General features: G+C 49.2%; 1 protein-coding gene across 1 annotated transcript in view; it reads left to right on the forward strand.

Annotated features, from left to right (window-relative positions):
• Nucleotides 1–13,810, forward strand: part of LOC112240103 (dedicator of cytokinesis protein 8-like) — a gene marked incomplete in the record, with an annotated part of 143,091 nt that overhangs the window by 32,979 nt on the left and 96,302 nt on the right. Inside the window, 3 exon segments of the mRNA XM_042331415.1 lie at nucleotides 4,148–4,360; nucleotides 4,462–4,547; nucleotides 5,380–5,446. Of these exon segments, the coding sequence (XP_042187349.1) occupies nucleotides 4,148–4,360; nucleotides 4,462–4,547; nucleotides 5,380–5,446 (366 nt within the window).

Genomic DNA, 13,810 nt, shown 5'->3' on the forward strand with positions numbered 1-13,810 from the left:
TAGTAGGACATTCAGGTATCAGATCCAAAGATTACATTACAGAGGGAAATAATTAGATAAACATAATACCCCGGGTTTTCTATCAGAGAAAGATGACATGCCCAACACGAAACCTGAATACTAGAGTTGTTTCAAGCTACATCTCCTGATTCCTCAGATGGATAGATATAGATTGTATTTTAGTTTTAGAATATCTGTTCTTGTGAGGAAATTCTAATCCGTGTGCAATGAAAGAAGGAGAGAAAGAAGTAGCGAAAATGAGTGAGAGAACAGAGCGAGGTAACCATAGAAAGCGAGACAGAGTGACGGGAGGGGTTGGGGAGCGGAGGGGGAGGGTGGTGGTTTGGGAGGGGGATGGGTGTTGGGTGTTGGGGAGCGAGGGGAGGTGTTGGGGAGTGGTTGGGGAACAGAGCGGTTGGGGAGGTGTTGGGGAGTGGTTGGGGAACAGAGCGGTTGGAGAGGTGTTGGGGAGTGGTTGGGGAACAGAGCGGTTGGAGAGGTGTTGGGGAACAGAGCGGTTGGAGAGGTGTTGGGGAGTGGTTGGGGAACAGAGCGGTTGGAGAGGTGTTGGGGAGTGGTTGGAACAGAGCGGTTGGGGAGGTGTTGGGGAGCGGAGCGGTTGGGGAGCGTTGGAGTTGGGGAGCGTTGGGGTTTGGGGAGCGGTTGGGGAGGGGGAGGGGTTGGGGAGCAGTTGGGGTTGGGGAGGGGAGTGGTTGGGGGCGTTGGGGTTGGGGAGGGGGAGTGGTTGGGGGGGCGTTGGGGTTGGGGAGGGGGAGGGTTTGGGGAGCGGTTGGGGAGGGGTTGGGGAGCGGAGCGGTTGGGGAGGGGAGGGTTTGGGGAGCATTGGGGTTGGGTAGCGTTGGGGTTGGGGAGCGAGGAGAGGGGTTGAGGAGCGTTGGGGAGCGAGGAGAGGGGTTGAGGAGCGTTGGAGAGCGAGGAGAGGGGTTGAGGAGCGTTGGAGAGCGAGGGGAGGGGTTGGGGAGCGGTTGGGGAGCGAGGGGAGGGTTGGGGAGCGTTGGGGTTGGGGAGCGGTTGGGGAGCGAGGGGAGGGGTTGGGGAGCGTTGGGGTTGGGGAGCGTTGGGGAGCATAACACTGAACACAGACGTGTTTTTCCTGTTTCTATTACCTCCATCCTGGCACCGTCTCCCTCATGTCTACCCAGCCTGACCTGCACACAATGAGACGTGAATATTCATGTAGTCCCCCTCTGCTTCCGACCTGCCCCAGCCAACATCCAGCTCTCTGGCCTGCCAATTCTCCAGCCAGCACCCAGCCAACCCCTCCTCCAGACCCCCACCACCATCAGTCCATAGTCCCAAACTCAAATCTCCAAGCCCTGACAGTGAAGTCCCACTCCCAAGTCCCAAGGTCCATCCCCAGCTCCCCAGCCCCATCCCCCAGCCTTACCAAGTCCTAATCACCCAAACCAAAGACCCTTGTTCTAGCCGTGTTTTTCCCATCCGCTCTATGCCAAAGAGAGAGGGAGAGAGGGGAAGAACCGGCCTATTGTCAGTCAGCCTCTAATGGTCCCCTGCTTCACACTGGTCATTAGTAATCCTGTGGGATAGGGGCACAGTTAAGCAGGGCTGGGGGAGTGGAGGTTAGATGGAAGATGGATGGATGTTTCCCCTTAAATTTTAGGATTGTTGATGAAGCGAAACATTTTTAGTAATTCAAATGAAATATTTGAAACTAAATTTACTGCAGGATTGCAGCAGAGAAGAGGAATGAAGGGTGAGGGGGGTGCTGCGAGAAGGAAAGGGGTTGGTGGGGGAGCGCTGTGAGGAGGAAGGGGGTTGGTGGGGAGGTGCCGTGAGGAGGAAGGGGTTGGTAGGCTGGAGGGGGTGCTGTGAGGAGGGTGCTATGAGGAGGAAGGGGGTTGGTAGGGTGGAGGGGGTGCTATGAGGAGGAAGGGGTTGGTAGGGTGGAGGGGGGGTGCTATGAGGAGGAAGGGGGTTGGTAGGGTGGAGGGGGTGCTATGAGGAGGAAGGGTGTTGGTAGGGTGGAGGGGGTGCTATGAGGAGAAAGGGGGTTGATAGGGTGGAGGTGGGTGCTGTGAGGAGGAAGGGGGTTGGTGGGGTGGAGGGGTTTGGTAGGGTGGGGGGTGCTGTGAGGAGGAAGGGGGTTGGTAGGGTGGAGGGGGGTCCTGTGAGGAGGAAGGGGGTTGGTAGGGTGGAGGGGGTACTGTGAGGAGGAAGGGGATTGGTAGGGTGGGGAGGGTGCTGTGAGGGGGAAGGGGTTGGTAGGGTGGGGGGTGCTGTGAGGAGGAAGGGGGTTGGTGAGGAGGGTGCTGTGAGGAGGAAGGGGGTTGGTGAGGAGGGTGCTGTGAGGAGGAAGGGGGTTGGCGAGGAGGGTGCTGTGAGGAGGAAGGGGGTTGGTAGGGGTGGTTGAAAACAGGACACAGCCTGAGAATTCAGAGCTGTCCAGTCATGTAGCTTAGTTGGAGTGTGATTCCATATGGATGTAGTTAATCAGGGAGTACTATGATCTCTCCAAGGTGGGAAGGGGTACCCTTTCACTTAGAAGTTACTGGGCTCCCCTGGAGTTGAAACCCATTAGTTATGGATTCCATGAGCTTGTTTCGATTCTCTTGATGTTCACACACAGTTAATCATCTATGGATGTCTTATCCACCGCGATTGCATAGCAAGTTACCAGCCTATACACTTAGAGTGCTGCAATTATTTGGAACACTTATTTAGGCCTATATGCAATTATTTTGTTGGGAGAATTCAACATTATTTTGTTGGGAGAATTCAACATTATTTGGGGATTTTGTCTCTCTTCCATCCTCTTCCCACCTCCTCTCTCCCCCTGTCCTCCTCTCTCTCCCTGTCCTCCTCTCTCTCCCTGTCCTCCTCGCTCTCTGTCCTCCTCTCGCTCTCTGTCCTCCTCTCTCCTAATACCAGTCATTATTAATATTATTACAGGTGAATTCCCCGTCTCTGTCCTCCTCTCTCTCCTAATACCAGTCATTATTAATATTATTACAGGTGAAGTCCCCGTCTGTCCTCCTCTCTCTCCTAATACCAGTCATTATCAATATTATTACAGGTGAAGTCCCCGTCATTATTAATATTATTACAGGTGTCCTCCTCTCTCTCCTAATACCAGTCATTATTAATATTATTACAGGTGAAGTCCCCGTCTCTCTCAGGTGAAGTCCCCGTCCTCTCTCTCCTAATACCAGTCATTATTAATATTATTACAGGTGAAGTCCCCGTCTCTCTCCTAATACCAGTCATTATTAATATTATTACAGGTGAAGTCCCCGTCTCTGTCCTCCTCTCTCTCCTAATACCAGTCATTATTAATATTATTACAGGTGAAGTCCCCGTCTGTCCTCCTCTCTCTCCTAATACCAGTCATTATCAATATTATTACAGGTGAAGTCCCCGTCTCTGTCCTCCTCTCTCTCCTAATACCAGTCATTATTAATATTATTACAGGTGAAGTCCCCGTCTCTCTCCTAATACCAGTCATTATTAATATTATTACAGGTGAAGTCCCCGTCTCTCTCCTCCTCTCTCTCCTAATACCAGTCATTATTAATATTATTACAGGTGAAGTCCCCGTCTCTCTCCTAATACCAGTCATTATTAATATTATTACAGGTGAAGTCCCCGTCTCTGTCCTCCTCTCTCTCCTAATACCAGTCATTATTAATATTATTACAGGTGAAGTCCCCGTCTCTGTCCTCCTCTCTCTCCTAATACCAGTCATTGTTGTTACAGGTGAAGTCCCCGTCCCTGTCCTCCTCTCTCTCCTAATACCAGTCATTGTTGTTACAGGTGAAGTCCCCGTCTCTCTCCTCCTCTCTCTCCTAATACCAGTCATTATTATTACAGGTGAAGTCCCCGTCTCTCTCCTCCTCTCTCCCCTAATACCAGTCATTGTTGTTACAGGTGAAGTCCCCGTCTCTCTCTCCTAATACCAGTCATTGTTGTTACAGGTGAAGTCCCCTCTCTCCTCCTCTCTCCCCTAATACCAGTCTCTCTCCTCCTCTCTCCCCTAATACCAGTCATTGTCATTGTTGTTACAGGTGAAGTCCCCGTCTCTCTCCTCCTCTCTCCCCTAATACCAGTCATTGTTGTTACAGGTGAAGTCCCCGTCTCTCTCTCCTAATACCAGTCATTGTTGTTACAGGTGAAGTCCCCGTCCCTGGCGGTACTGAGTGATGACTCCAGCAGGACCCTGACCTCCTCTGACTTTGACCTCCGCTCTGGTCTGACCCCTGACCCCAGAGTGGAGGGGCTGCTGCACTTCAGTAACCATGACGACCTGGACAGGTTCAACCAGGAAGCCCGGCAGGGGAACCGCCACCCTGAGCTGTTTGCCCTGTACCCACCCGCCGACGAGGTGAGAGAGGGACACACACACATATAAATACAGTCAATGCTTCTGTGCAAGCTTGACTTGAATTGAGTGGCTGGATCCCTGACATTCCTTCGGTATTCCAGGATGATGCAGTGGAGATCCGGCCCATTCCCGACTGTCCCAAAGAGCACATGGGCGACCGGATCATCATCCGGTGTCAGGCCATCAAGTATGGGAATTACACTACCTTTCACAGAAAGAAAATAACTGTTTGCCTCTAGCTAACTAGCTACCTGTATGTGAGAATCAACGTTGTGTGGGACAGGGTGGCAGAGAGAGGGAAGATGTGTAGCCCACAGAAAGTTTGTGTGAGAAGGAGAAGATTATCTCACAACATGAATGATGGGAAAAGTTCCCAACATTTAGCATGCATTTGTCTGCTACTGCAATTGACAGACCATTGTTAAGTTGGAGACCATTCAGTTTGGTCTGGACCTTAGTCTTTAGCCTGGGAGCTCTGCAGTACAGTGGTTGTTACCTTTCCTAAAGACCATCACTTTCTGTGAGACACGTTCCCTTTCTCTCCCTCTCTTACACACTTTCTGTGGGCTAGTATCTCTCTCTGTCTCTCTTGTTCCCTCTCTCTCGCTGTCTCTCTCTCTCTCTCTCTTTCTGTTCTCTCTCTCTTTCTGCTTCTCCCACACCGTAAAGCTGCCAAAGGTTTCAGCTAAGTTCTTCATCATCTCTAAACATTGTTTTGGCAGCTGCTTGTCCCAACTTACAGTTGGGCTTATCACTCGATTGGCTCAGTTCCAAGTCTCAATGCTATGAGAGTACATGCACCCACAATCCATGTTTCTGTTGAGTATCCTGAGTTGATCAATAGAATCAAATGAAATCTATTCGCAACATCCACAACTGCAGCAAAATGCTTATGTGCTTTCTCAATAAACAATGCAGAACTTTATAGAATAGATAAAATGTCATTATACAGGCTTATTGACAATGTTTGCTGGCTGTGAAATGACAGGCTGATATATTTTCTCCCCTGTCCTCCATAGGTTTGAGATTGACATTGAACCACTATTTGCTACCCTGGCTCTGTACGACCTGAGAGAGAAGAAAAAGGTACAGTAGGGGTTTCCTTCTGAAGGGTTGCTACAGTGCTGTGTTCTTCGGCCCACTGTGTGTTATAAGGTCATGAAGAATCGCATGTTGTTGAAGCTTGAAGTTGTTGAGGTTAATGCCTATTAAGGACAAGACGCACCATAGCGAACGTCGGCCGTGCGCCGTAGATCACGCGCTGGTTGTCGGCGAACAGTTGCCATTCAACATGTACGGTAGTCAGGAAATGTTCTAATCGGTTCGTTGGCAAGGTGTACTTTATCTTTCAGGTGATCTCATGACCAGTGTGTCAGGTTTGTGTTGCTGGTCAGTGAAGTGATGGATCAGTGGGATATCTGAAGACTTTAGCCGCAGTAGACAGAACGTCCGAAAGCCCTGAGACTGAGGGGCTTCTCCAGTAGACCAAGCATAGCCGTGTCCATACAACCAACCCATCTGATTCACACTGTACTCTCCTATCCAAACACAGTTCTGTTAGCAAAAACGAGTAGCATGTGTGTTATGGACTTGCACAGCCGGGTGGTTTATGGATTGGATTTAGCGTTTTAAGGTTGAAGGGCACCACGTTTGGATTTGAGCCGCTGACCTTTTGGTGGTCTGGCCACACTGCATCCTGGTTGGGCAGTCTCAAAGTGCTAGTCTTTTTGTGCTGCCTCTCCCTTTATTATATACTGCATCTCCTGCATAGCGAGGGAACCAGATGATGCTCTTCTACATAATATCTATAAGGCACAATGTTATTGTGGAGGTTAACACAACATCCTCTTTATAGAATTCATTAGAGGAGGATGCAGATGGGCCTGAAAAAGGCACCAAGTTGTAGGCCCATGAAACATCCCCCAGTTATGGAACAGGATGACATACTGTCCAGTTTGTTGAACTAATTACACTTGGTATGACTCAATCTGGAACAGAGGGGTTTGGTGACTGGGGTTCTTTCTCTGTCTGTCTCTGTGTCTCTGTCTCTGTCTCTCTGTCTCTGTCTCTGTCTCTCTGTCTCTGTCTCTCTGTCTCTGTCTCTGTCTCTGTCTCTGTGTCTCTGTCTCTGTCTCTGTGTCTCTGTCTCTGTCTCTGTGTCTCTGTCTCTCTGTCTCTCTGTCTCTGTCTCTCTGTCTCTCTGTCTCGCTCTCTCTGTCACGCTCTCTCTGTCTCTGTCTCTCTGTCTCTGTCTCTCTGTCTCGCTCTCTCTGTCACGCTCTCTCTGTCACGCTCTCTCTGTCACGCTCTCTCTGTCACGCTCTCTCTGTCACGCTCTCTCTGTCACGCTCTCTCTGTCACGCTGTCTCTGTCTATGTCTCTGTCCTCTCTGTCTCGTTCTCTCTGTCTCGTTCTCTCTCTGTCTCGTTCTCTCTGTCTCGTTCTCTCTGTCTCGCTCTCTCGCTCTCTCTCTGTCTCGCTCTCTCTGTCTCGCTCTCTCTGTCTCGCTCTCTCTGTCTCGCTCTCTCTGTCTCGCTCTCTCTGTCTCGCTCTCTCTGTCACGCTCTCTCTGTCTCGCTCTCTCCTCTGTCTCTGTCCTCCTCTGTCTCGCTCTCCCTCTGTCTCGCTCTCTCTCTGTCTCGCTCTCTCTCTGTCTCGCTCTCCTCTGTCGTGCTCTCTCTCTGTCGTCTGCTCTCTCTCTGTCTCGCTCTCTCTGTCTCGCTCTCCCTCTGTCTCTCTCTCTCTGTCTCTCTCTCTCTGTCTCGCTCTCTCTGTCTGCTCTCTCTCTGTCTGCTCTCTCTGTCTGCTCTCTCTCTGTCTGCTCTCTCTCTGTCGTGCTCTCTCTCTGTCTCGCTCTCTCTCTGTCTCGCTCTCTCTCTGTCTCGCTCTCTCTCTGTCTCGCTCTCTCTCTGTCTCGCTCTCTCTCTGTCTCGCTCTCTCTCTGTCTGCTCTCTCTCTGTCGTCTCTCTCTCTCTGTCGTGCTCTCTCTCTGTCGTGCTCTCTCTCTGTCGTGCTCTCTCTCTGTCGTGCTCTCTCTCTGTCGTGCTCTCCTCTGTCGTGCTCTCTCTCTGTCGTGCTCTCTCTGTCGTGCTCTCTCTCTGTCGTGCTCTCTCTCTGTCGTGCTCTCTCTCTGTCGTGCTCTCTCTCTGTCGTGCTCTCTCTCTGTCTCGTGCTCTCTCTCTGTCTCGTGCTCTCTCTCTGTCTCGTGCTCTCTCTCTGTCTCGTGCTCTCTCTCTGTCTCGCGCTCTCTTTCGCTCTCTCTCTCTCTGTCTCACTCTCTCTCTGTCTGTCCCTGTCTGTCTGTCTGTCTCTCTATTTCTCTCTTTCACCATCTCTTTACTGTTTCTCTGCAATGAAATGCGGTTTTGGTTTCACATCTGGGAAATATGCAGCAGATGTTGATATAGTTCCCTGACAACATTTCTCTAATCCTGTCCTGCCCTGACCGACTGACAGATGGTTACAGTACACACTAATAACGGGTGTATGAAAGATTATTACAGCGAAGATGGTTGTGATTATTAGGCCAACCATGGTGTGTGTAATGTAGGCCTACAGTAGAATATGATCATACTGATCATGGTGTGTCCAGGGGATTGGGAGGTTTATGCCAGATGTTTAGAACACAGCCAGCAATCATCAGCTGTGTTTCATCACAATTAATATGAAGTCGTGTGGAACTCTTGGCTTTTAAAGTTAATACACTGCAATGCCGTTACAATGTAGACCACATTAACTGTTGAAATTTGAAGCGTTGTCCCAAATATGTGTGTGTGTGTGTGTGTGTACACACACACACACAATTCCCCACTTAACACATTTAGAACTGTCACACTCTTCTGTCTGCTTCAGATTAAACTTGAGAGAGACCGAGGAAGAAATCCATGCTGTGTTATGTTGTGTGCTAGCAGCATCAGTTCTGCTATGAAGTGTTAAAGACTGTTGTAGAGGACTCATAATGTGACATGTGGAATGAGGAGGTTGTAAATGGGTTTGTAATGGGACCTAACATGACACTCACAGCGTACAGGGTCACCGTAGGGTCATCCTCTTCTCAGGACACAGTCACAAGTGAGGAGCCGTAGAAACAGAGACTCTTTCTCAATTTGTCTTTCCCCGATTCGTTACACCCTCTCTCCTTGCCTCCTTCTCAAAGTGTATGGGATGAAAAGATCCGATGTCCATCCCCTTAACATGTGTTCCTCTAAAACGATGAGGAGGTAGATGATAAGAGAGGACTGTGTTTCCTCCGACACATTGGTGCGGCTGGCTTCCGGGTTGGATGCACGCTGTGTTAAGAAGCAGTGCGGCTTGGTTGGGTTGTGTTTCGAGGTCGCATGGCTTTCAACCTTCGTCTCTCCCGAGCCCGTACGGGAGTTGTAGCGGTTAGACAAGATAGTAATTACTTTGGATACCACGAAAAAGGGGGTCAAATTTAAAATAATAATAAAAATAAGAATGTGTTCTTAACTGACTTGCTTCGTTAAATAAAGTTGTACAAATAAAAAAATTAAAAAATCGGCTTCCAAAAATACCGATTTCCGATTGTTATGAAAACTTGAAATCGGCCCCAATTAATCGGCAATTCCGATTAATCGGTCGGCCTCTAGTAAGAAATGGACATCCCTTTGTGAGATCTCTGCCTGGGACAGTTAGCATGTCACATCTATGACAGGCTGTATGATGTATGATGATGAGTACAGGTAAAGTGTTACGAAACAGTCAATAATGACACTGCCGAGATGAATAATTTCTTATGCATTCATACACTTACAGAAAAGTGTTCCATAACTTTGTATCCAGAATACCACAGAAATCCTAGAGCCAGAGTACTGTCTGTGTGGTATTACAGTTGGGCCAGAGTACTGTCTGTGTGGTATTACAGTTGGGCCAGAGTACTGTCTGTGTGGTATTACAGTTGGGCCAGAGTACTGTCTGTGTGGTATTACAGTAGGGCCAGAGTACTGTCTGTGTGGTATTACAGTAGGGCCAGAGTACTGTCTGTGTGGTATTACAGTAGGGCCAGAGTACTGTCTGTGTGGTATTACAGTAGGGTCAGACTACTGTCTGTGTGGTATTACAGTTGGGCCAGAGTACTGTCTGTGTGGTATTACAGTAGGGTCAGACTACTGTCTGTGTGGTATTACAGTAGGGTCAGACTACTGTCTGTGTGGTATTACAGTAGGGACAGACTACTGTCTGTGTGGTATTACAGTAGGGCCAGACTACTGTCTGTGTGGTATTACAGTAGGGCCAGAGTACTGTCTGTGTGGTATTACAGTAGGGACAGACTACTGTCTGTGTGGTATTACAGTAGGGCCAGAGTACTGTCTGTGTGGTATTACAGTAGGGCCAGAGTACTGTCTGTGTGGTATTACAGTAGGGACAGACTACTGTCTGTGTGGTATTACAGTAGGGCCAGAGTACTGTCTGTGTGGTATTACAGTTGGGCCAGAGTACTGTCTGTGTGGTATTACAGTTGGGCCAGAGTACTGTCTGTGTGGTATTACAGTAGGGCCAGACTACTGTCTGTGTGGTATTACAGTAGGGACAGACTACTGTCTGTGTGGTATTACAGTAGGGCCAGAGTACTGTCTGTGTGGTATTACAGTTGGGCCAGAGTACTGTCTGTGTGGTATTACAGTTGGGCCAGAGTACTGTCTGTGTGGTATTACAGTAGGGCCAGAGTACTGTCTGTGTGGTATTACAGTAGGGCCAGAGTACTGTCTGTGTGGTATTACAGTTGGGCCAGAGTACTGTCTGTGTGGTATTACAGTAGGGCCAGAGTACTGTCTGTGTGGTATTACAGTTGGGCCAGAGTACTGTCTGTGTGGTATTACAGTTGGGCCAGAGTACTGTCTGTGTGGTATTACAGTTGGGCCAGAGTACTGTCTGTGTGGTATTACAGTAGGGCCAGAGTACTGTCTGTGTGGTATTACAGTTGGGCCAGAGTACTGTCTGTGTGGTATTACAGTAGGGCCAGACTACTGTCTGTACTGTCTGTGTGGTATTACAGTTGGGCCAGAGTACTGTCTGTGTGGTATTACAGTAGGGCCAGAGTACTGTCTGTGTGGTATTACAGTTGGGCCAGAGTACTGTCTGTGTGGTATTACAGTTGGGCCAGAGTACTGTCTGTCTGTGGTATTACAGTTGGGCCAGACTACTGTCTGTGTGGTATTACAGTTGGGACAGAGTACTGTCTGTGTGGTATTACAGTAGGGAAAGACTACTGTCTGTGTGGTATTACAGTAGGGACAGACTACTCTCCGTGTGGTATTACAGTAGGGACAGACTACTCTCCGTGTGGTATTACAGTAGGAACAGACTACTGTCCGTGTGGTATTACAGTAGGAACAGACTACTGTCTGTGTGGTATTACAGTAGGGTCAGACTACTGTCTGTGTGGTATTACAGTAGGGACAGACTACTGTCTGTGTGGTATTACAGTAGGGACAGACTACTGTCTGTGTGGTATTACTGTAGGGACAGACTACTCTCCGTGTGGTATTACAGTAGGGACAGACTACTGTCCGTGCGACCCCGCCCTGTGCAACTGGGTACTGGACTTCCTGACGGGCCGCCCCCAGGTGGTGAGGGTGGGCAACAACATCTCCACCCCGCTGATCCTCAACACTGGGGCCCCACAAGGGTGCGTTCTGATCCTCTCTCTGTACTCCCTGTTCACCCACGACTGCGTGGCCACGCACGCCTCCAACTCAATCATCAAGTTTGCGGACGACACAACATTGGTAGGCTTGATTACCAACAACGACGAGACGGCCTACAGGGAGGAGGTGAGGGCCCTCGGAGTGTGGTGTCAGGAAAATAACCTCACACTCAACGTCAACAAAACTAAGGAGATGATTGTGGACTTCAGGAAACAGCAGAGGGAACACCCCCTATCCACATCGATGGAACAGTAGTGGAGAGGGTAGCAAGTTTTAAGTTCCTCGGCATACACATCACAGACAAACTGAATTGGTCCACTCACACAGACAGCATCGTGAAGAAGGTGCAGCAGCCCCTCTTCAACCTCAGGAGGCTGAAGAAATTCGGCTTGTCACCAAAAGCACTCACAAACTTCTACAGATGCACAATCTAGAGCATCCTGGCGGGCTGTATCACCGCCTGGTACGGCAACTGCTCCGCCCACAACCGTAAGGCTCTCCAGAGGGTAGTGAGGTCTGCACAACGCATCACCGGGGGCAAACTACCTGCCCTCCAGGACACCTACACCACCCGATGTTACAGGAAGGCCATAAAGATCATCAAGGACATCAACCACCCGAGCCACCCGAGCCAGACTACTGTCTGTGTGGTATTACAGTAGGGACAGACTACTCTCCGTGTGGTATTACAGTAGGGACAGACTACTGTCTGTGTGGTATTACAGTAGGGACAGACTACTGTCTGTGTGGTATTACAGTAGGGACAGACTACTGTCTGTGTGGTATTACAGTAGGGACAGACTACTGTCCGTGTGGTATTACAGTAGGGACAGACTACTGTCCGTGTGGTATTACAGTAGGGACAGACTACTGTCTGTGTGGTATTACAGTAGGGACAGACTACTGTCTGTGTGGTATTACAGTAGGGACAGACTACTGTCTGTGTGGTATTACAGTAGGGACAGACTACTGTCTGTGACTACTGTCTGTGTGGTATTACAGTAGGGACAGACTACTGTCTGTGTGGTATTACAGTAGGGACAGACTACTGTCTGTGTGGTATTACAGTAGGGACAGACTACTGTCTGTGTGTGTGGTATTACAGTAGGGACAGACTACTGTCTGTGTGGTATTACAGTAGGGACAGACTACTGTCTGTGTGGTATTACAGTAGGGACAGACTACTGTCTGTGTGGTATTACAGTAGGGACAGACTACTGTCTGTGTGGTATTACAGTAGGGACAGACTACTGTCTGTGTGGTATTACAGTTGGGACAGACTACTGTCTGTGTGGTATTACAGTAGGGACAGACTACTGTCTGTGTGGTATTACAGTAGGGACAGACTACTGTCTGTGTGGTATTACAGTTGGGACAGACTACTGTCTGTGTGGTATTACAGTTGGGACAGACTACTGTCTGTGTGGTATTACAGTAGGGCCAGAGTACTGTCTGTGTGGTATTACAGTAGGGACAGACTACTGTCTGTGTGGTATTACAGTAGGGACAGACTACTGTCTGTGTGGTATTACAGTAGGGACAGAGTACTGTCTGTGTGGTATTACAGTAGGGACAGACTACTGTCTGTGTGGTATTACAGTAGGGCCAGAGTACTGTCTGTGTGGTATTACAGTAGGGCCAGAGTACTGTCTGTGTGGTATTACAGTTGGGCCAGAGTACTGTCTGTGTGGTATTACAGTTGGGCCAGAGTACTGTCTGTGTGGTATTACAGTTGGGCCAGAGTACTGTCTGTGTGGTATTACAGTAGGGACAGACTACTGTCTGTGTGGTATTACAGTAGGGACAGACTACTGTCTGTGTGGTATTACAGTAGGGCCAGAGTACTGTCTGTGTGGTATTACAGTAGGGCCAGAGTACTGTCTGTGTGGTATTACAGTAGGGCCAGAGTACTGTCTGTGTGGTATTACAGTAGGGACAGACTACTGTCTGTGTGGTATTACAGTAGGGACAGAGTACTGTCTGTGTGGTATTACAGTAGGGCCAGAGTACTGTCTGTGTGGTATTACAGTTGGGCCAGAGTACTGTCTGTGTGGTATTACAGTTGGGCCAGAGTACTGTCTGTGTGGTATTACAGTTGGGCCAGAGTACTGTCTGTGTGGTATTACAGTTGGGCCAGAGTACTGTCTGTGTGGTATTACAGTTGGGCCAGAGTACTGTCTGTGTGGTATTACAGTTGGGCCAGAGTACTGTCTGTGTGGTATTACAGTAGGGCCAGACTACTGTCTGTGTGGTATTACAGTAGGGACAGACTACGGTCTGTGTGGTATTACAGTAGGGCCATTGTTCCGTCTGTGTGGTATTACAGTAGGGACAGACTACTCTCCGTGTGGTATTACAGTAGGGACAGACTACTCTCCGTGTGGTATTACAGTAGGGACAGACTACTCTCCGTGTGGTATTACAGTAGGGACAGACTACTCTCCGTGTGGTATTACAGTAGGGACAGACTACTCTCCGTGTGGTATTACAGTAGGGACAGACTACTCTCCGTGTGGTATTACAGTAGGGACAGACTACTCTCCGTGTGGTATTACAGTAGGGACAGACTACTCTCCGTGTGGTATTACAGTAGGGACAGACTACTGTCTGTGTGGTATTACAGTAGGAACAGACTACTGTCTGTGTGGTATTACAGTAGGGACAGACTACGGTCTGTGTGGTATTACAGTAGGGACAGACTACTGTGTGTGGTATTACAGTAGGGACAGACTACGGTCTGTGTGGTATTACAGTAGGGACAGACTACTGTCTGTGTGGTATT

The sequence above is a fragment of the Oncorhynchus tshawytscha genome, linkage group LG12 (genome assembly GCF_018296145.1).
Source record: "Oncorhynchus tshawytscha isolate Ot180627B linkage group LG12, Otsh_v2.0, whole genome shotgun sequence".
Taxonomy (NCBI): Eukaryota; Metazoa; Chordata; class Actinopteri; order Salmoniformes; family Salmonidae; genus Oncorhynchus; species Oncorhynchus tshawytscha.